Source organism: Rutilus rutilus (genome assembly GCF_951802725.1).
Source record: "Rutilus rutilus genome assembly, chromosome: 16".
NCBI lineage: Eukaryota > Metazoa > Chordata > Actinopteri > Cypriniformes > Leuciscidae > Rutilus > Rutilus rutilus.
The window spans coordinates 12,220,206-12,243,616 of NC_140224.1; the positions used below are offsets into that span (position 1 = coordinate 12,220,206).

The 23,411-nt window shown below is 38.9% G+C and overlaps 1 protein-coding gene across 2 annotated transcripts in view; it reads right to left on the bottom strand.

Annotated features, from left to right (window-relative positions):
- avl9 (AVL9 homolog (S. cerevisiase)) overlaps positions 1 to 23,411 on the bottom strand; it is a 131,653-nt gene that overhangs the window by 59,508 nt on the left and 48,734 nt on the right. For both annotated transcript variants that reach the window (XM_084435157.1, XM_084435156.1), the window contains one exon: positions 20,913 to 21,030. In XM_084435157.1, coding sequence (XP_084291283.1) covers positions 20,913 to 21,030 — 118 coding nt within the window. The remainder of the gene's footprint in view (positions 1 to 20,912; positions 21,031 to 23,411) is intronic.

Sequence of the window (23,411 nt, forward strand, 5' to 3'; positions counted from 1 at the left end):
GTGATATTTACAGTGTTTCCCAACCGAAACAAAAGAGCCAACCCCCATGTCTCTACGATGTTCTGATGCAGAGACATGGGTCTTGATAAATGGTTGCTAGGGTACTCTGTTTGGTTGCTATGGAGTGGCTTGGCAGCTGCCAATGATGAAACTGCAAAGGCTTCTTGTCACTATGAATGATATAAACCAACTCCCATTTCTTTGTGACATTCAGAATGGAAGATATCCCTCTTTGAATTTTGGTTGCTAGGGTACTCTGTTTGGTTGCTAGGGAGTGGCTTGGCAGCTGCCAATCATGAAACTCCAAAGGCTGCTTGTCAGTATGAATGATACAAACCAACTCCCATGCCTCTGTGACATTCAGAATGGAAGATATCCCTCTTTGGATTTTGGTTGCTAGGGAACTCTGTTTGGTTGCTAGGAAGTGGCTTGGCAGCTGCCAATCATGAAACTCCAAAGGCTGCTTGTCAGTATGAATGATATAAACCAACTCCCATCTCTATACGATGTTCTGATACAGAGATATTTGTTTTGCTAAACGGTTGCTAGGGTACTCTGTTTGGTTGCTAGGGAGTGGCTTGGCAGCTGCCAATGATGAAACTGCAAAGGCTTATTGTCACTATGAATGATATAAACCAACTCCCATTTCTCTGTGACATTCAGAATGGAAGATATCCCTCTTTGAATTTTGGTTGCTAGGGTACTCTATTTGGTTGCTAGGGAGTGGCTTGGCAGCTGCCAATCATGAAACTCCAAAGGCTGCTTGTCAGTATGAATGATATAATCCAATTCCCATGCCTTTGTGACATACAGAATGGAAGATATCCCTCTTTGGATTTTGGTTGCTAGGGTACTCTGTTTGGTTGCTAGGGAGTGGCTTGACAGCTGCCAATGATGAAACTGCAAAGGCTTCTTGTCACTATGAATGATATAAACCAACTCCCATGCCTCTGTGACATTTAGAATGGAAGATATCCCTCTTTGGATTTTGGTTGCTAAGGTGCTCGACAATGGTTGCTAGGGAGGGGCTAGGAAGTGTTGAGGTGATTCATGATTGGCTGTTTGCAGCCCTGAGTCAAATGAGACCACCCTCATGTTTCTATGACAATTCAGTCCGGAGATATCCCTTTGATCTCTTTCAATGGAAGTCTATGGGACTTGTTGCTAAGGTGCTCTAAATGGTTGCTAGGGCGTGGCTTGATAGCTTCACATTGATCCTGAGGGACTGATTGGTCGTCTGAGTAAAATGAGCCCGCCCCCTTGTCTCTATGACACTGTGATCCAGAGCTACGTTCAATACAAAATCCCTATGCAATTTGCCATAGTAGGAAAAGCACGCGTGTTTCACAGGACATTCCTTCCCCATAGTAAGTCAATGGGGCACCTTTGGGACGCTCCTGCCCCCCCAGGGGTGCAACTTTTACCCCATTGTGAGGTATTTTCTTACAGAGCCTGTCAGCCTCTTCAAATGTGGCAAATCACACGTTTCTGCGAAATCCTCGCTCAGAGCTACGAGTGCTCAAAGTTCGTCGCAATGTTAAGTCATTGGGACTTTTTGGGCCGCTTTTTCTCCCCTGGGGCGAACACCGCCCCCCCGATCGCTTATAAAAGTCATAGCACACCTCTCCTCAATGAGCCGGTCGATTTGACACCTCACTCAGGGGTCTGTGACAAACGGTGCGGGGCGAGTTACGCGCCAAACTTTGTGTGGAATAATAAGAAGAAGAACTAGAATGTACATTTCCTGAAGAAAATGTGAAGTGGTGCTTGCAGTGGCAAAACTCGCCACTCGGTTGCTAGGGTGTTGTACATGATTGCATACGAGCCAACAACCATGCCTCTACGATGTTGTGGAGCTGAAATATGGCTTCTAAATGTTGCAATATGGTTGCTAGGTGGCTCTAAATGGTTGCTAGGGTGTGAATACACAGTTACCATGGTGATATTTACAGACTGTTTTCCAACTGAAACTAATGAGCCAACCCCCATCTCTATACAATATTCTGATGCAGAGATGTAGGTCTTGTAAAATGGTTGCTAGGGTACTCTGTTTGGTTGCTATGGAGATGCTTGTCAGCTGCTAATGATGAAACTGCAAAGGCTTCTTGTCAGTATGAATGATATAAACCAACTCCCATCTCTATACGATGTTCAGATGCAGAGATATACGTTTTGCTAAACGGTTGCTAGGGTACTCTATTTGGTTGCTAGCAAGTGGCTTGTCAGCTGCCAATCATGAAACTCCAAAGGCTTCTTGTCACTATGAATGATATAAACCAACTCCCATGCCTCTGCGACATTCAGAATGGAAGATATGCCTCTTTGGATTTTGGTTGCTAGGGTACTCTGTTTGGTTGCTAGGGAGTGGCTTGTCAGCTGTCAATGATGAAATTCCAAAGGCTTCTTGTCAGTATGAATTATATAATCCAACTCCCATGCCTCTGTGACATTCAGAATGGAAGATATGCCTCTTTGGATTTTGGTTGCTAGGGTACTCTGTTTGGTTGCTATGGAGTTACTTGGCAGCTGCCAATGATGTAATTCCAAAGGCTTCTTGTCACTATGAATGATATAAACCAACTCCCATGCCTCTGTGACATTCAGAATGGAAGATATCCCTCTTTGGATTTTGGTTGCTAGGGTACTCTGTTTGGTTGCTAGGGAGTGTATTGGCAGCTGTCAATCATGAAACTCAAAGGCTGCTTTTCAATATGAATGATATAAACCAACTCCCATGCCTCTGTGACATTCAGAATGGAAGATATCCCTCTTTGGATTTTGGTTGCTAAGGTGCTCGACAATGGTTGCTAGGGAGGGGCTTGGAAGTGTTGAGGTGATTCATGATTGGCTGTTTGCTGCCCCGAGTCAAATGAGACCACCCCCATGTTTCTATGACAATTCAGTCCGGAGATATCTCTTTGAACTCTTTCAATGGAAGTCTATGGAACTTGTTGCTAAGGGGCTCTAAATGGTTGCTAGGGCGTGGCTTGATAGCTTCACAATGATCCTGAGAGACTGATTGGTCGTCTGAGTAAAATGAGCCCTCCCCCTTGTCTCTATGACACTGTGATCCAGAGCTACGTTCAATACAAAGTCCCTATGCAATTTACTATAGTAGGAAAAGCATGTGTGTTTCACGGGATGTTCCTTCCCCATAGTAAGTCAATGGGGCAACTTTGGGCATCTCCTGCCCCCCAGGGGTGCAACTTTTACCCCATTGTGAGGTATGTTCTTACAGAGCCTGTCAGCCTCTTCAAATGTGGCAAATCACATGTTTCTGCGAAATCCTTGCTCAGAGCTATGTGTGGTCAAAGTTCGTCGCAATGTTAAGTCAATGGGACTTTTTTGGCCGCTTTTTCGCCCCTGGGGCGAACACCGTACCCCCGATCGCTTATAAAAGTCATAGCACACCATTCCCGAATAATCCGCACGATTTGACGCCTCATTCGTGTGTCTGTGACAAAAGCTGCGGGACGAGTTACGCGCCAAACTTTTGTCCGGAATAATAAGAAAAACTAGAATGTACATTTCCTGAAGAAAATGTAAAGTGGTGCTTGCAGTGGCAAAACTCGCCACTCGGTTGCTAGGGTGTTGTACATGATTGCATACGAGCCAACAACCATGCCTCTACGATGTTGTGGAGCTGAAATATGGCTTCTATATGTTGCAATATGGTTGCTAGGTGGCTCTAAATGGTTGCTAGGGTGTGAATACACAGTTACCATGGTGATATTTACAGACCGTTTTCCAACTGAAACTAATGAGCCAACCCCCATCTCTATACAATATTCTGATGCAGAGATGTAGGTCTTGTAAAATGGTTGCTAGGGTACTCTGTTTGGTTGCAATGGAGATGCTTGTCAGCTGCTAATGATGAAACTGCAAAGGCTTCTTGTCAGTATGAATGATATAAACCAACTCCCATCTCTATACGATGTTCTGATGCAGAGATATACATTTTGCTAAACGGTTGCTAGGGTACTCTATTTGGTTGCTAGCGAGTGGCTTGTCAGCTGCCAATCATGAAACTCCAAAGGCTTCTTGTCAGTATGAATTATATAATCCAACTCCCATGCCTCTGTGGCATTCAGAATGGAAGATATGCCTCTTTGTATTTTGGTTGCTAGGGTACTCTGTTTGGTTGCTATGGAGTTACTTGGCAGCTGCCAATGATGCAATTCCAAAGGCTTCTTGTCACTATGAATGATATAAACCAACTCCCATGCCTCTGTGACATTCAGAATGGAAGATATCCCTCTTTGGATTTTGGTTGCTAGGGTACTCTGTTTGGTTGCTAGGGAGTGTCTTGGCAGCTGTCAATCATGAAACTCAAAGGCTGCTTTTCAATATGAATGATATAAACCAACTCCCATGCCTCTGTGACATTCAGAATGGAAGATATCCCTCTTTGGATTTTGGTTTCTAAGGTGCTCGACAATTGTTGCTAAGGAGGGGCTTGGAAGTGTTGAGGTGATTCATGATTGGCTGTTTGCTGCCCTGAGTCAAATGAGACCACCCCCATGTTTCTATGACAATTCAGTCCGGAGATATCTCTTTGAACTCTTTCAATGGAAGTCTATGGAACTTGTTGCTAAGGGGCTCTAAATGGTTGCTAGGGCGTGGCTTGATAGCTTCACAATGATCCAGAGAGACTGATTGGTCATCTGAGTAAAATGAGCCCTCCCCCTTGTCTCTATGACACTGTGATCCAGAGCTACGTTCAATACAAAGTCCCTATGCAATTTACCATAGTAAGAAAAGCATGTGTGTTTCACGGGACGTTCCTTCCCCATAGTAAGTCAATGGGGCAACTTTGGGCATCTCCTGCCCCCCAGGGGTGCAACTTTTACCCCATTGTGAGGTATGTTCTTACAGAGCCTATCAGCCTCTTCAAATGTGGCAAATCACACGTTTCTGCGAAATCCTTGCTCAGAGCTACGTGTGGTCAAAGTTCGTCGCAATGTTAAGTCAATGGGACTTTTTTGGCCGCTTTTTCGCCCCTGGGGCGAACACCGTACCCCCAATCACTTATAAAAGTCATAGCACACCATTCCCGAATAATCCGCACGATTTGACGCCTCATTCGTGTGTCTGTGTCAAAAGCTGCGGGACGAGTTACGCGCCAAACTTTGTCCAGAATAATAATAATAACTAGACTGTACATTTCCTGAAGAAAATGTGAAGTGGTGCTTGCAGTGGCAAAATTCGGCACGGTTGCTAGGGTTTTACTAGGTGGTTGCTATGGTGTTCTGGGAGGTTTCCAAGGTATTCTGGGTGGTTGCTAGGGCGTTGCTAAGTGGTTGCTAGGGTATTCAGTGTGGTTGCTAGGCAGTTGCTAAGGTGTTTACCATAGTTTACCATGATTTACCACGATTTACTATAGTTTACCATGATTTACTATAGTATGCCATGATTTACCATGTTCAAGTATGATTTACTGATTCAAGCATGATTTACCATAGTTTACCATGATTTACCACGATTTACCATAGTTTACCATAATTTACTATAGTATACCAGGATTTACCATGTTCAAGTATGATTTACTGATTCTAGCATGATTTATCATAGTTTACCATGATTTACCACGATTTACCATAGTTTACCATGATTTATTATAGTATACCATGATTTACCATGTTCAAGTATGATTTACTGATTCTAGCATGATTTACTATAGTTTACCATGATTTACTATAGTATACCACAATTTACCATGTTCTAGTATAATTTACTGATTCTAGCATGATTTACTATAGTTTACCATGATTTACTATAGTATACCACGATTTACCATGTTCAATTATAATTTACTGATTCTAGCATGATTTACCATGATTTACCATAGTTTACCATGATTTACTATAGTATACCATGATTTACCATGTTCAAGTATGATTTACTATGATTCTAGCATGATTTATCATAGTTTACCATGATTTACCATAGTTTACCATGATTTACCATAGTTCACCACGATTTACCATAGTTTACCATGATTTACCATGTTCAAGTATGATTTACTGATTCTAGCATGATTTACTATAGTTTACCATGATTTACTATAGTATACCACAATTTACCATGTTCTAGTATAATTTACTGATTCTAGCATGATTTATCATAGTTACCATGATTTACCATGATTTACCATAGTTTACCATGATTTACTATAGTATACCATGATTTACCATGTTCAAGTATGATTTACTGATTCTAGCATGATTTACCATAGTTTACCATGATTTACAACGATTTACCACTAATTACCATAGTTTACCATGATTTACTATAGTATACCATGATTTACCATGTGCAAGTATGATTTACTGATTCAGGCATGATTTACCATAGTTTACCACAATTTACCACGATTTACTATAGTTTACCATGATTTACTATAGTATACCACGATTTACCATGTTCAATTATAATTTACTGATTCTAGCATGATTTACCATGATTTACCATAGTTTACCATGATTTACTATAGTATACCATGATTTACCATGTTCAAGTATGATTTACTATGATTCTAGCATGATTTATCATAGTTTACCATGATTTACCATAGTTTACCATGATTTACCATAGTTCACCACGATTTACCATAGTTTACCATGATTTACCATGTTCAAGTATGATTTACTGATTCTAGCATGATTTACCATAGTTTACCATGATTTACCATAGTTTACCATTATTTACCACGATTTACCATAGTTTACCATGATTTACTATAGTATACCATGATTTACCATGTTCAAATATGATTTACTGATTCTAGCATGATTTACCATAGTTTACCATGATTTACCACGATTTACCATACTTTACCATGATTTACTATAGTATACCATGATTTACCATGTTCAAGTATGATTTACTGATTCTAGCATGATTTACCATAGTTTACCATGATTTACCACGATTTACCATACTTTACCATGATTTACTATAGTATACCATGATTTACCATGTTCCAGTATGATTTACTGATTCTAGCATGATTTATCATAGTTTACCATGATTTACCATAGTTTACCATGATTTACTATAGTATACCATGATTTACCACGATTTACCATAGTTTACTATGATTTACTATAGTATACCATGATTTACCATGTTTTAGTATGATTTACTATGATTCTAGGATCATTTACCATAGTTTACCATGATTTACTATAGTATACTATGATTTACCATGTTCAAGTATGATTTACTGATTCTAGCATAATTTACCATAGTTTACCATGATTTACTATAGTTTACCATGATTTACCACGATTTAGCATAGTTTACCATGATTTACTATAGTATACCATGATTTACCATGTTCAAGTCTGATTTACTGATTTTAGCATGATTTACCATAGTTTACCATGATTTACTATAGTATACCATGATTTACCATGTTCAAGTATGATTTACTATGATTCTAGCATGATTTACCATAGTTTACCATGATTTACCACGATTTACTATAGTTTACCATGATTTACTATAGTATACCATGATTTACCATGTTCAAGTATGATTTACTGATTCTAGCATGATTTACCATAGTTTACCATGATTTACCATAGTTTACCACGATTTACCACGATTTACCATAGGTTACCATGATTTACTATAGTATACCATGATTTACTATAGTATACCATGATATACCATGTTCAATTATGATTTACTGATTCTAGCATGATTTATCATAGTTTACCATGATTTACCATAGTTTACCATGATTTACCATAGTTTACCATGATTTACTATAGTATACCATGATTTACCATGTTCAAGTATGATTTACTATGATTCTAGCATGATTTACCATAGTTTACCATGATTTACCACGATTTACCATAGTTTACCATGATTTATTATAGTATACCATGATTTACCATGTTCAAGTATGATTTACTGATTCTAGCATGATTTACCATAGTTTACCATGATTTACTATAGTATACCACAATTTACCATGTTCTAGTATAATTTACTGATTCTAGCATGATTTATCATAGTTACCATGATTTACCATGATTTACCATAGTTTACCATGATTTACTATAGTATACCATGATTTACCATGTTCAAGTATGATTTACTGATTCTAGCATGATTTACCATAGTTTACCATGATTTACAACGATTTACCACTAATTACCATAGTTTACCATGATTTACTATAGTATACCATGATTTACCATGTGCAAGTATGATTTACTGATTCAGGCATGATTTACCATAGTTTACCACAATTTACCACGATTTACTATAGTTTACCATGATTTACTATAGTATACCACGATTTACCATGTTCAATTATAATTTACTGATTCTAGCATGATTTACCATGATTTACCATAGTTTACCATGATTTACTATAGTATACCATGATTTACCATGTTCAAGTATGATTTACTGATTCTAGCATGATTTACCATAGTTTACCATGATTTACCATAGTTTACCATTATTTACCACGATTTACCATAGTTTACCATGATTTACTATAGTATACCATGATTTACCATGTTCAAGTATGATTTACTATGATTCTAGCATGATTTATCATAGTTTACCATGATTTACCATAGTTTACCATGATTTACCATAGTTCACCATGATTTACTATAGTATACCATGATTTACCATGTTCAAATATGATTTACTGATTCTAGCATGATTTACCATAGTTTACCATGATTTACCACGATTTACCATACTTTACCATGATTTACTATAGTATACCATGATTTACCATGTTCAAGTATGATTTACTGATTCTAGCATGATTTACCATAGTTTACCATGATTTACCACGATTTACCATACTTTACCATGATTTACTATAGTATACCATGATTTACCATGTTCCAGTATGATTCACTGATTCTAGCATGATTTATCATAGTTTACCATGATTTACCATAGTTTACCATGATTTACTATAGTATACCATGATTTACCACGATTTACCATAGTTTACTATGATTTACTATAGTATACCATGATTTACCATGTTTTAGTATGATTTACTATGATTCTAGGATCATTTACCATAGTTTACCATGATTTACTATAGTATTCTATGATTTACCATGTTCAAGTATGATTTACTGATTCTAGCATAATTTACCATAGTTTACCATGATTTACCACGATTTAGCATAGTTTACCATGATTTACTATAGTATACCATGATTTACCATGTTCAAGTCTGATTTACTGATTTTAGCATGATTTACCATAGTTTACCACGATTTACCATAGTTTACCATGATTTACTATAGTATACCATGATTTACTATAGTATACCATGATATACCATGTTCAATTATGATTTACTGATTCTAGCATGATTTATCATAGTTTACCATGATTTACCATAGTTTACCATGATTTACCATAGTTTACCATGATTTACTATAGTATACCATACCATGATTTACCATGTTCAAGTATGATTTACTATGATTCTAGCATGATTTACCATAGTTTACCACGATTTACCACGATTTACCATAGTGTACTATGATTTACTATAGTATACCATGATTTACCATGTTTTAGTATGATTTACTATGATTCAAGGTTGATTTACCATAGTTTACCATGATTTAGTCAAAAGAGCCAAGTCCCATCTCTATACTATGTTTTGATGCAGAGATATACGTTTTGCTAAACGGTTGCTAGGATACTCTCTTTGGTTGCTATGGAGTTACTTGGCAGCTGCCAATGATGAAATTCCAAAGGCTTCTTGTCAGTATGAATGATATAAACCAACTCCCATGCCTCTGTGACATTCAGAATGGAAGATATCCCTCTTTGGATTTTGGTTGCTAAGGTGCTCGACAATGGTTGCTAGGGAGGGGCTTGGAAGTGTTGAGGTGATTCATGATTGGCTGTTTACTGCCCCGAGTCAAATGAGACCACCCCCATGTTTCTATGACAATTCAGTCTGGAGATATCTCTTTGAACTCTTTCAATGGAAGTCTATGGAACTTGTTGCTAAGGGGCTCTAAATGGTTGCTAGGGCGTGGCTTGATAGCTTCACAATGATCCTGAGAGACTGATTGGTCGTCTGAGTAAAATGAGCCCTCCCCCTTGTCTCTATGACACTGTGATCCAGAGCTACGTTCAATACAAAGTCCCTATGCAATTTACCATAGTAGGAAAAGCATGTGTGTTTCACGGGACGTTCCTTCCCCATAGTAAGTCAATGGGGCAACTTTGGGCATCTCCTGCCCCCCAGGGGTGCAACTTTTACCCCATTGTGAGGTATGTTCTTACAGAGCCTGTCAGCCTCTTCAAATGTGGCAAATCACACATTTCTGCGAAATCCTCGCTCAGAGCTACGTGTGGTCAAAGTTCGTCGCAATGTTAAGTCAATGGGACTTTTTTGGCCGCTTTTTCGCCCCTGGGGCGAACACCGCACCCCCGATCGCTTATAAAAGTCATAGCACACCTCTCCTTAATGAGCCGGTCGATTTGACACCTCATTCATGGCTCTGAGACAAACGGTGCGGGGCGAGTTACGCGCCAAACTTTGTCCAGAATAATAATAATAATAATAAGAATAATAAGTATGAGCAATAACAATAGTGATGCCTTGCTTTCAGCAAGCACCACTAATAAGAATAACTAGAATGTACATTTCCTGAAGAAAATGTGAAGTGGTGCTTGCAGTGGCAAAATTCGGCACGGTTGCTAGGGTTTTACTAGGTGGTTGCTATGGTGTTCTGGGAGGTTTCCAAGGTATTCTGGGTGGTTGCTAGGGCGTTGCTAAGTGGTTGCTAGGGTATTCAGTGTGGTTGCTAGGCAGTTGCTAAGGTGTTTACCATAGTTTACCATGATTTACCACGATTTACTATAGTTTACCATGATTTACTATAGTATGCCATGATTTACCATGTTCAAATATGATTTACTGATTCAAGCATGATTTACCATAGTTTACCATGATTTACCACGATTTACCATAGTTTACCATAATTTACTATAGTATAACAGGATTTACCATGTTCAAGTATGATTTACTGATTCTAGCATGATTTATCATAGTTTACCATGATTTACCACGATTTACCATAGTTTACCATGATTTATTATAGTATACCATGATTTACCATGTTCAAGTATGATTTATTGATTCTAGCATGATTTACCATAGTTTACCATGATTTACTATAGTATACCACAATTTACCATGTTCTAGTATAATTTACTGATTCTAGCATGATTTATCATAGTTACCATGATTTACCATGATTTACCATAGTTTACCATGATTTACTATAGTATACCATGATTTACCATGTTCAAGTATGATTTACTGATTCTAGCATGATTTACCATAGTTTACCATGATTTACAACGATTTACCACTAATTACCATAGTTTACCATGATTTACTATAGTATACCATGATTTACCATGTGCAAGTATGATTTACTGATTCAGGCATGATTTACCATAGTTTACCACAATTTACCACGATTTACTATAGTTTACCATGATTTACTATAGTATACCACGATTTACCATGTTCAATTATAATTTACTGATTCTAGCATGATTTACCATGATTTACCATAGTTTACCATGATTTACTATAGTATACCATGATTTACCATGTTCAAGTATGATTTACTATGATTCTAGCATGATTTATCATAGTTTACCATGATTTACCATAGTTTACCATGATTTACCATAGTTCACCACGATTTACCATAGTTTACCATGATTTACCATGTTCAAGTATGATTTACTGATTCTAGCATGATTTACCATAGTTTACCATAGTTTACCATTATTTACCACGATTTACCATAGTTTACCATGATTTACTATAGTATACCATGATTTACCATGTTCAAATATGATTTACTGATTCTAGCATGATTTACCATAGTTTACCATGATTTACCACGATTTACCATACTTTACCATGATTTGCTGTAGTATACCATGATTTACCATGTTCAAGTATGATTTACTGATTCTAGCATGATTTACAATAGTTTACCATGATTTACCACGATTTACCATACTTTACCATGATTTACTATAGTATACCATGATTTACCATGTTCCAGTATGATTTACTGATTCTAGCATGATTTATCATAGTTTACCATGATTTATCATAGTTTACCATGATTTACTATAGTATACCATGATTTACCACGATTTACCATAGTTTACTATGATTTACTATAGTATACCATGATTTACCATGTTTTAGTATGATTTACTATGATTCTAGGATCATTTACCATAGTTTACCATGATTTACTATAGTATACTATGATTTACCATGTTCAAGTATGATTTACTGATTCTAGCATAATTTACCATAGTTTACCATGATTTACTATAGTTTACCATGATTTACCACGATTTAGCATAGTTTACCATGATTTACTATAGTATACCATGATTTACCATGTTCAAGTCTGATTTACTGATTTTAGCATGATTTACCATAGTTTACCATGATTTACTATAGTATACCATGATTTACCATGTTCAAGTATGATTTACTATGATTCTAGCATGATTTACCATAGTTTACCATGATTTACCACGATTTACTATAGTTTACCATGATTTACTATAGTATACCATGATTTACCATGTTCAAGTATGATTTACTGATTCTAGCATGATTTACCATAGTTTACCATGATTTACCATAGTTTACCACGATTTACCATAGTTTACCATGATTTACTATAGTATACCATGATTTACTATAGTATACCATGATATACCATGTTCAATTATGATTTACTGATTCTAGCATGATTTATCATAGTTTACCATGATTTACCATAGTTTACCATGATTTACCATAGTTTACCATGATTTACTATAGTATACCATGATTTACCATGTTCAAGTATGATTTACTATGATTCTAGCATGATTTACCATAGTTTACCATGATTTACCACGATTTACCATAGTGTACTATGATTTACTATAGTATACCATGATTTACCATGTTTTAGTATGATTTACTATGATTCAAGGTTGATTTACCATAGTTTACCATGATTTAGTCAAAAGAGCCAAGTCCCATCTCTATACTATGTTTTGATGCAGAGATATACGTTTTGCTAAACGGTTGCTAGGATACTCTCTTTGGTTGCTATGGAGTTACTTGGCAGCTGCCAATGATGAAATTCCAAAGGCTTCTTGTCAGTATGAATGATATAAACCAACTCCCATGCCTCTGTGACATTCAGAATGGAAGATATCCCTCTTTGGATTTTGGTTGCTAAGGTGCTCGACAATGGTTGCTAGGGAGGGGCTTGGAAGTGTTGAGGTGATTCATGATTGGCTGTTTACTGCCCCGAGTCAAATGAGACCACCCCCATGTTTCTATGACAATTCAGTCTGGAGATATCTCTTTGAACTCTTTCAATGGAAGTCTATGGAACTTGTTGCTAAGGGGCTCTAAATGGTTGCTAGGGCGTGGCTTGATAGCTTCACAATGATCCTGAGAGACTGATTGGTCGTCTGAGTAAAATGAGCCCTCCCCCTTGTCTCTATGACACTGTGATCCAGAGCTACGTTCAATACAAAGTCCCTATGCAATTTACCATAGTAGGAAAAGCATGTGTGTTTCACGGGACGTTCCTTCCCCATAGTAAGTCAATGGGGCAACTTTGGGCATCTCCTGCCCCCCAGGGGTGCAACTTTTACCCCATTGTGAGGTATGTTCTTACAGAGCCTGTCAGCCTCTTCAAATGTGGCAAATCACACATTTCTGCGAAATCCTCGCTCAGAGCTACGTGTGGTCAAAGTTCGTCGCAATGTTAAGTCAATGGGACTTTTTTGGTCGCTTTTTCGCCCCTGGGGCGAACACCGCACCCCCGATCGCTTATAAAAGTCATAGCACACCTCTCCTTAATGAGCCGGTCGATTTGACACCTCATTCATGGCTCTGAGACAAACGGTGCGGGGCGAGTTACGCGCCAAACTTTGTCCAGAATAATAATAATAATAAGAAGAAGAATAATAAGTATGAGCAATAACAATAGTGATGCCTTGCTTTCAGCAAGCACCACTAACTAGAATGTACATTTCCTGAATAAAATGTGAAGTGGTGCTTGCAGTGGCAAAATTTGCCACTCGGTTGCTAGGATGTTGTACATGATTGCATATGAGCCAACAATCATGTCTGTACGATGTTGTGGAGCTGAAATAAGGCTTCTATATGTTGCAATATGGTTGCTATGTGGCTGTAAACGGTTGCTAGGGTGTGAATACAAAGTTACCATGGTGAAATTTACAGACTGTTTCCCAACCAAAACAAAAGAGCCAACCCCCATCTCTGTATGATGTTCTGATGCAGAGACATGGGTCTTGATAAACGGTTGATAGGGTCCTCTGTTTGGTTGCCAGGGAGTGTCTTGGCAGGTGCCAATCATGAAACTCCAAAGGCTGATTGTCAGTATGAATGATTTAAAGCAACTCCCATGCCTCTGTGATATTCAGAATGGAAGATATCCCTCTTTGGTATTTGGTTGCTAGGGTACTCTGTTTGGTTGCTAGAGAGTGGCTTGGCAGCTGCCAATCATGAAACTCCAGAGGCTGCTTGTCATTATGAATGATATAAACCAACTCCCATGCCTGTGTGACTTTCAGAATGGAAGATATCCCTCTTTGGATTTTGGTTACTAGGGTACTCTGTTTGGTTGCTATGGAGTTACTTGACAGCTGCCAATGATGAAATTCCAAAGGGGGCTTCTCAATATGAATGTTATAATCCAACTCCCATGCCTCTGTGACTTTCAGAATGGAAGATATCCCGCTTTGAATTTTGATTGCTAGGGTAATCTTTTTGGTTGCTATGGAGTTGCTTGACAGCTGCCATTGATGAAACTGCAAAGGCTTCTTGTCACTATGAATGATATAAACCAACTCCCATGCCTCTGTGACATTCAGAATGGAAGATATCCCTCTTTGGATTTTGGTTGCTAGGGTAATCTTTTTGGTTGCTATGGAGTTGCTTGACAGCTGCCATTGATGAAACTGCAAAGACTTTTTGTTACTATGAATGATATAAACCAACTCCCATGCCTCTGTGACATTCAGACTGGAAGATTTCCCTCTTTGGATTTTGGTTGCTATGGTACTCTGATTGGTTGCTAGGGAGTGGCTTGGCAGCTGCCAATCATGAAACTCCAAAGGCTTTTTGTCACAATGAATTTTATAAACCAACCCCCATCTCTATACGATGCTCTGATACAGAGATATAGGTCTTGCTAAATAGTTGCTAGGGTACTCTGTTTGGTTGCTATGGAGTGGCTTGGCAGTGATGATGAATGATGAAACTGCAAAGGCTGCTTTTCAGTATGAATGATATAAACCAACTCCCATGCCTCTGTGATATTCAGAATAGAAGATATCCCTCTAGGATTTTGGTTGCTAAGGTGCTCGACAATGGTTGCTAGGGAGGGTTCAGGTGATTCATGATTTGCCATTTGATGCCCTGAGTGAAACGAGACCACCTTCGTGTTTCTAAGATCTACTAGAGCGTTTCTAGACGTTGCTATGGTGTTCAGGGTGGTTGCTAAGGTATTTTTGGTAGTTGCTATGGTGTTACTAGGTGGTTGGTAGTTGTCAAAAATGTGGTTACTATGGAGTTTTTATAGAGTTCTTAAAATCGTTAATAACGAGTGCCTTCAGTACGGCACTCGGCCTGCGGCCTCGTGCCTATGGCCGAATAGGTACAAGCATGGAGCGATATCGCAAGGCCACGAGTGTAATATTGCTGTAAAAAATAAAAAAATAATTAAAAAATGGTTTTTTTTTGGTTAAGGGTGGTTTCTAGGGAGCTCTTAGTGGTTGCTAGGGTTCTAAAACTGGTTGCTAGGGTGTGGCTATGAAGATTTTAGGCCATTACTTATTGGCTGCTTGATAATATAAATCCTCTGAGGGAGAGAGAGAGAGGGAGAGATGCAGGGGTGACAGGCCCTTTGGAGTCTGTGTGTGTGAAAACGTCGGTTGGGATTCAAATGTTTTTAGAACTCCCCATGTTAAGTCAATGGGACTTTTTTGGCCGCTTTTTCGTCCGCTGTGCGAACATCGTACACCCGATCGCTTAGAAAAGTCATAGCACACCTCTCCTCAATGAGCCGGTCGATTTGACACCTCATTCAGGGGTCTGAGACAAACGGTGCGGGGCGCATTAATCGCCAAACTTTTGTCCGGAATAATAAGAAGAAGAATAATAAGTATGAGCAATAACAATAGTGATGCTTTTAAAAAAGCACCACTAACTAGATGCGAAAGTTCGTCGAGACAAACTTTAAGTTGGCTTGAGAAAGTTTGGACCAGAAAGTTTTTTGCTAGGCGGTTGCGAGGATGTTATGGGTGATTGCTATGGTGTTGCTAGGGTATTTTGGGCAGTTGCTAGGGTGTTCTGGGTGGTTGCTAGGTGGTTGCTAGGGTGTCCTGGATGGTTGCTAGGGTCTTTTGGGTGGTTGCTAGGGTATTTTGGGTGGTTGCTAGGGTGTTCTAGGTGGTTGCAAGGGTATTCTGGGTGGTTGCTAGGCGGTTGCTAGGGTGTTCTGGGTGGTTGCTAGGCTGTTTTGGGTGGTTGCTAGGGTATTCTGGGTGGTTGCTAGGCGGTTGCTAGGATATTTCTGGTGGTTGCTAGGGTCTTTTGGGTGGTTGCTAGGCGGTTGCTAGGATATTTTGGGTGGTTGCTAGGGTCTTTTGGGTAGTTGCTAGGCGGTTGCTAGGATATTTTAGGTAGTTGCTAGGGTCTTTTGGGTGGTTGCTAGGCGGTTGCTAGGATATTTTCGGTGGTTGCTAGGCGGTTGCTAGGGTGTTTTGGGTGGTTGCTAGGCTGTTTTGGGTGGTTGCTAGGGTATTCTGGGTGGTTGCTAGGCGGTTGCTAGGATATTTCTGGTGGTTGCTAGGGTCTTTTGGGTGGTTGCTAGGCGGTTGCTAGGATATTTTGGGTGGTTGCTAGGGTCTTTTGGGTAGTTGCTAGGCGGTTGCTAGGATATTTTAGGTAGTTGCTAGGGTCTTTTGGGTGGTTGCTAGGCGGTTGCTAGGATATTTTCGGTGGTTGCTAGGCGGTTGCTAGGGTGTTTTGGGTGGTTGCTAGGATATTTTGGGTGGTTGCTAGGGTCTTTTGGGTGGTTGCTAGGCGGTTGCTAGGGTGTTTTGGGTGGTTGCTAGGATATTTTGGGTGGTTGCTAGGGTCTTTTGGGTGGTTGCTAGGGTATTTTGGGTCGTTGCTAGGGTGTTCTGGGTGGTTGCTAGGGTATTTTGGGTGGTTGCTAGGCGGTTGCTAGGGTGTTTTGGGTGGTTGCTAGGATATTTTGGGTGGTTGCTAGGGTCTTTTGTGTGGTTGCTAGGGTCTTTTGGGTGGTTGCTAGGGTATTCTGGGTGGTTGCTAGGCGGTTGCTAGGGTGTTCTGGGTGGTTGCTAGGGTCTTTTGGGTAGTTGCTAGGCGGTTGCTAGGATATTTTGGGTAGTTGCTAGGGTCTTTTGGGTGGTTGCTAGGCGGTTGCTAGGATATTTTCGGTGGTTGCTAGGCGGTTGCTAGGGTGTTTTGGGTGGTTGCTAGGATATTTTGGGTGGTTGCTAGGGTCTTTTGGGTGGTTGCTAGGATATTTTGGGTGGTTGCTAGGTGGTTGCTAGGGTCTTTTGGGTGGTTGCTAGGCGGTTGCTAGGGTGTTTTGGGTGGTTGCTAGGGTCTTTTGGGTGGTTGCTAGGGTATTTTGGGTGGTTGCTAGGGTGTTCTGGGTGGTTGCTAGGGGGTTGCTAGGGTGTTCTGGGTGGTTGCTATGGTATTCAGGGCGGTTGATATGGTGTTACTAGGTGGTTGGTAGTTGTCACAGATGGTTACTATGGAGTTTTTATAGAGTTCTTAGCATGATCTTGGCATGATTTAACACTTAACTAATTGCTATTAGCATGTAGCTATTCACTGCTAGCATGTGTAGCATGTTGGAAGTGCTGTTTGCTAGCATGAGTCAAAAGAGCCAAAACTCACCTCTATACGATGTTCTGATACAGAGATATAGGTCTTGCAAAACGGTTGCTAGGGTACTCAAATTTGGTTGCTATGGAGTTGCTTGGGAACTGGAAGCATTAAACTTAAGAAGTTTAAAGTGGTTTGAAGTTTAAAGTAGTTTAAAGTAGTTTGAAGTTTATGATAGATATATAAATAAGTTAGATAGATAAACACAAACACACACACACACACACACACACACACACACACTCAGACTACCTCGCTCACACACTCACTCAGACACACACACACACACTCAGAGTTTATGAGTTTAGAGTTTATAAGTGTACGAGTTTTTGAGTTTAGAGTTTATAAGTTTAAATGAGTTTAGAGTTCAGAGTTTATTAATTTATGAGTTTAAGAGTTCATAAGTCTATGAATTCATAAGTTTATTAGTTAATTAGTTATTAAATTTAAGTTAATTAGTTTATAAGTGTATGAGATTAGAGTTTATTAGTTTAAATTAGTTTCTTTGGCTAATATATATAGAACGGCAGTTTGGTTTAGTCTTCAAGGTGTTTAGATTTGAATTTTTGTCGTTTGGTGAGTTTGAATCTGGATTTGAATTTTTTAGAACTCCCCAATGTAAGTCAATGGGAGTTTTTCCGAGTTTTGATCGTCATTCGTAGGAAAACCGTAAGTCTGATCAGTCTGAAAAGATATAGCAACTAACTTCAGATCAGTTTGAGTGTCTGAGCCGAGTTTGGAGTATGTAGAGTTAAAGCTCTAGGACGAGTTTGAGTCAACAGTTTTTCACAGAAGAATAATAATAATAAGTTTAAGTACAATATCAGTAAGTTGGCTTTCTCAAGCCAACTTAATAATATGTTTAAGTACAATATCAGTAAGTTGGCTTTCTCAAGCCAACTTAATAAGTTTAAGTACAATATCAGTAAGTTGGCTTTCTCAAGCCAACTTAATAATAAGTTTAAGTACAATATCAGTAAGTTGGCTTTCTCAAGCCAACTTAATAAGTTTAAGTACAATATCAGTAAGTTGGCTTTCTCAAGCCAACTTAATAAGTTTAAGTACAATATCAGTAAGTTGGCTTTTCCAAGCCAACTTAATAAGTTTAAATAGGATTTCAGTAAGTTGGCTCTCTCAAGCCAACTTAATTAAAGTAACAGCTCTAGAATAAATGTATTGTCCAGCTAAAGATTCACTTCCGTTGCAAAGATCATAGTTATTAACTTAGGGGCCGCTAACACGACACTGTTCTAAAAGAAAACCCTTAACGCGCTCTGGCCCGCTCATTCGCACAACAGTGCCTGGTGGCTCAAGAACGTAGAAATAGGTTCCAAGGTGCAAGCCTTGAAATATTTTGCAAAAAAAGTTACCTCTGTGCAAACTTCAAAAACGTGAACCTGTGAAAACGCTGACGGCATGCACATGCATATTACGTGTTTAGTCTATAGGTATGCGCGTTTGAATATATATATGTGCGCAGGCGTGTAGTCTTTCTTTACAAACTGACCTCAACAAATAACTTTTCGGGATAAATTCTTTATCGCCTCCGCGTAGCCATGTGAACCGTAACTATTTTGACAACGTTTTATCTGTACAGAGGTAAAGGGAAGGGAAGGAGGTCTTCAGAGGGGAGAGACTAGTTGACACTTCACTCCGGTGGACTGCGTTAAACCTCGGGATAAACAGAGAGACTAATATTTGCATAGACGCCATTCTTATGATGTAACGAATACATCAGGATTTATGGAAAGTGTTCCCGGTTCCGGCTGACCTAATCTATGCAGCCTAACACTGAATTATAGAAGTTTATAATGTGTTATGTGTATGCTAGGCCAAAGAGATGTGTTTTTAGTCTAGATTTAAACTGACAGAGTGTGTCTGCTTCCCGGACAATGTTAGGAAGACTGTTTCAAAGTTTTGGTGCTAAATAGGAAAAGGATCTACCGCCAGCAGTCGATTTTGATATTGTAGGTAATATCAACTGGCCGGAATTTTGAGATTGCAATAGACGTGAAGGATTATTATGCGTTAAGAGCTCGCTCAAGTACTGCGGAGCTAAACCATTTAGTGCTTTGTAAGTAATCAGCAATATTTTTACATTTATACAATGTTTAATAGGGAGCCAATGCAGTGTTGACAGAACCGGGCTGATATGGTCATACTTCCTGGTTCTAGAAAGAACTCTATCTGCTGCGTTTTGGATCAGCTGTAGTTTATTTATTAAGCGTGCAGGGCAACCACCCATAATAGCTTTACAATTATCTAGCCTTGATGTCATGAACGCATGAACTAATTGTTCCGCATTTGTCATTGAGAGCATATGACGTAATTTATATATATTTTTAAGATGGAAGAATGCGGTTTTACAGATACTAGAAGTGTGACATTGCTGTGCCATTATTTTAAAGATTACTTTATTGTAGCCTATTTGAAATAGTTTTACTTTAGTACAAACAAGTATATTTAATACAACTTCAGCTGAAGTTCAGCAATGCTTTTGGACAACTAAAATGCATTTAGTACAAAATTACTTTTCCAATTTAACAGACTTTAAGTATACCAATTTATAGCGTGCCACAAATACATTTAGTTATACTAAAGTACATACAAATAAATTCCACTAGGGTGGTTACAACTCACCCAGACTTCTGTTACAACTCCTGATAGTGGGAATATAAATATAAAAGTTTGAGACAAAAAAACAACACTAATGATTTATAAATGTTAAAGCAAAATGTGTTACCACCATCCCAAGTCTCACATATTTTTCTGAATGAGCCAGCTCCTTTTAAAAATATGGTTGACTTTATTTTGGCAAACTATAAAAATTATATAAGCAGTAGCAGAATTACTGCAAGTAATCTATTCTGATTTGTCTCAGTTCTCATACCCTGGAGTGATCTCGGCCATTGCTGGATGCTTGTTGCTGATCCACAGTCTGTAGTTGTGTGTGATTTTCCAGGCAGATGTGAACGCAGCTCCATAATCCGCCAACAGCCGCTCATGATCTGATAACAAACAATATTCAACAAAAAACCGAAATAAAACCTAAGAGTCACAATGACACAACAGTACACGTACATGAACCTGGAGTGATGTGTTCAGTTGGTAACTTGACCTTGTTTATAAAAAATAAATAAAAAATTTAAACAAAAGGGGCACTGAATTCCTGGATGTGGTAAAATAGTGATATTCTAAGGCAAAGATAACAGATGATTTAAAGGGATAGTTCACCCTAAAATGAAAATTAAGTCATCATTTACTCACCCTGGTGTTGTTCTAATGTATTATGCCTACTTTCTTTTTCGGACCACAAAAACAGATTTTTTTTTTTAAATGTCCCGCTTGCGCTCATCCATAAAATGGCAGTGAACAGCGACCAGCATGAAGCTTTTTTAAAAAAAAAGAAGATGCAAAAGTATCACATAATGGTGATATGACACGTGTAATATATCCCAAGTGTTCTGGGGTGTACAATAGGGTTTGGTGAAAAACCCTAAATTTTATTGTATCAAAATTTATTGTATTATTTAATGAAAATCCTGATTGGCAAGCATTCGTGACACTTATTAGTGCCGCAGTTAACTTCGATTCGCCCAGAAAAATCACACAAGAAATCAAGATGAATAAAAGCACGACATGAAATACAATCCATGTACTTTCTTCTTTGAAGTGAATATATCTGTTGTTTTATCGCATTCACATCTGTCAATTCTGACTGTCACCTGAGACCTGGAGTTCTGGTTCGGATATGTTTAACTTGGTGAAGAGAGTACACGGATACGTTTTTGGGGATTTCTAGGAGTGTATTACATGTTGCATTTTTATTAATCTTGATTTTTCACAACTTGTGTGCTTTTTTTTGGTTGAGTCAGAGTGAACGGCGGTGCTAATAGAGTGTTATAAACGTGCACCGTGCACAGACCTACTGCCAAGGTCAGAAGGATTTTTGTTAAATAATACATTAAATTTCGGTTTATTTTTCCACCAAACCCTATCGTACATCCCCAGAACATATGCAATATGGTGTTGAGAATTTATTTGTTAGAAGACTATTTAAAAGAATAGTTAAGAAAGTTAAGATTAATAAGTTAAATTGAATAAGTTAACATTTAATACACAACACTAAGATTAACAGTTCATGTGTCAGATACATATGTGGTTAAAAACATATCATGTGTCACTGATTTGTGAATGGACTTCATTTCCCAAGATGCATTGAGCAATGGTGAAAGTCACGTGGTTCCGGGAAGGTTGTTATGGTTGCGGGAGAGTTTTTGCAAGAGCCATCTTGTGAACGATTTGCTGAATAAGCACACGCTGTATTTACCTTTGTTTTTTTTTCATTAAACGTCTAAAACGTCGGTTTACGGTTTTCCTAAAAGCAACGTCTCGCTTCGTTATTCTTAGTTGCTAAGACGATAAATGTACAAAATTTGTACAATAAATGTACAAATGTACGAAGATAACGAAGAGCGACCGGCCGGTGTGGAACAACTTGAAAAGTCCAAAAGAAAGCGTCGGACGATACAGAGTTCCACAACGAGACTGCTGAACCAGATCGACGTTGAATTATTAAAGGAAGACAAGGATATCGACCGCGTGCGGGACATGTTAGCCGTATTGTCAGCAAAGGAGGACAGTTTGCGCGAGCTGGACAGCATAGTGGAGGAACACACTTCGCTGGAGGACGTGGAGGCGGAGATTGTACTCGCAGAGGAATTCAGAGACCGCGTCATCGAGATGAAAGCGCGCGCTCACCGAGTGATCCGAGAACATGAGACTGTGAGTAACCCACGGCCTGCTCAGTCAAGTGATGGTAGCGCAAACAAACCAACAGTGAGACTGCCCAAGCTACAAATTGAGAAGTTTAGCGGAGATGTTAGTGTATGGCAGGAATTTTGGAGCCAGTATGAGACTGCTATTCATAGCAACAATGCACTTTGCAAAAAAGAAAAGTTTACTTACCTGAAAACTTACCTTACTGGAACGGCTGCAAAGGCAGTAGCAGGACTCACACTGACAGACAGTAACTATGATGCTGCAGTTGATATTCTCCAAAGCAGATTTGGAAGGAAAGATCTCATTGTAAATGCTCACATGTCAAAGCTTCTGAATCTCACTCCTGTAAAGAAATCATCTGATGTCAGTGCATTAAGGCAGTTATATGATGACTGTGCAATTCAAATCAGAAGCCTAGAGTCATTGGGAGTGGTATCAGACACCTATGGCGGTATGTTGTGCCCAATATTACTCCAGATGATGCCAGACGACATGACTCTTGAATACAGCCGTCACAGAGGGGATGATGATGAGTGGAATGTGCCTAATGTGTTGAAGTTCCTGCAGAAAGAGGTTCAGAGCCGAGAGAGAACTTTACAAATGATGA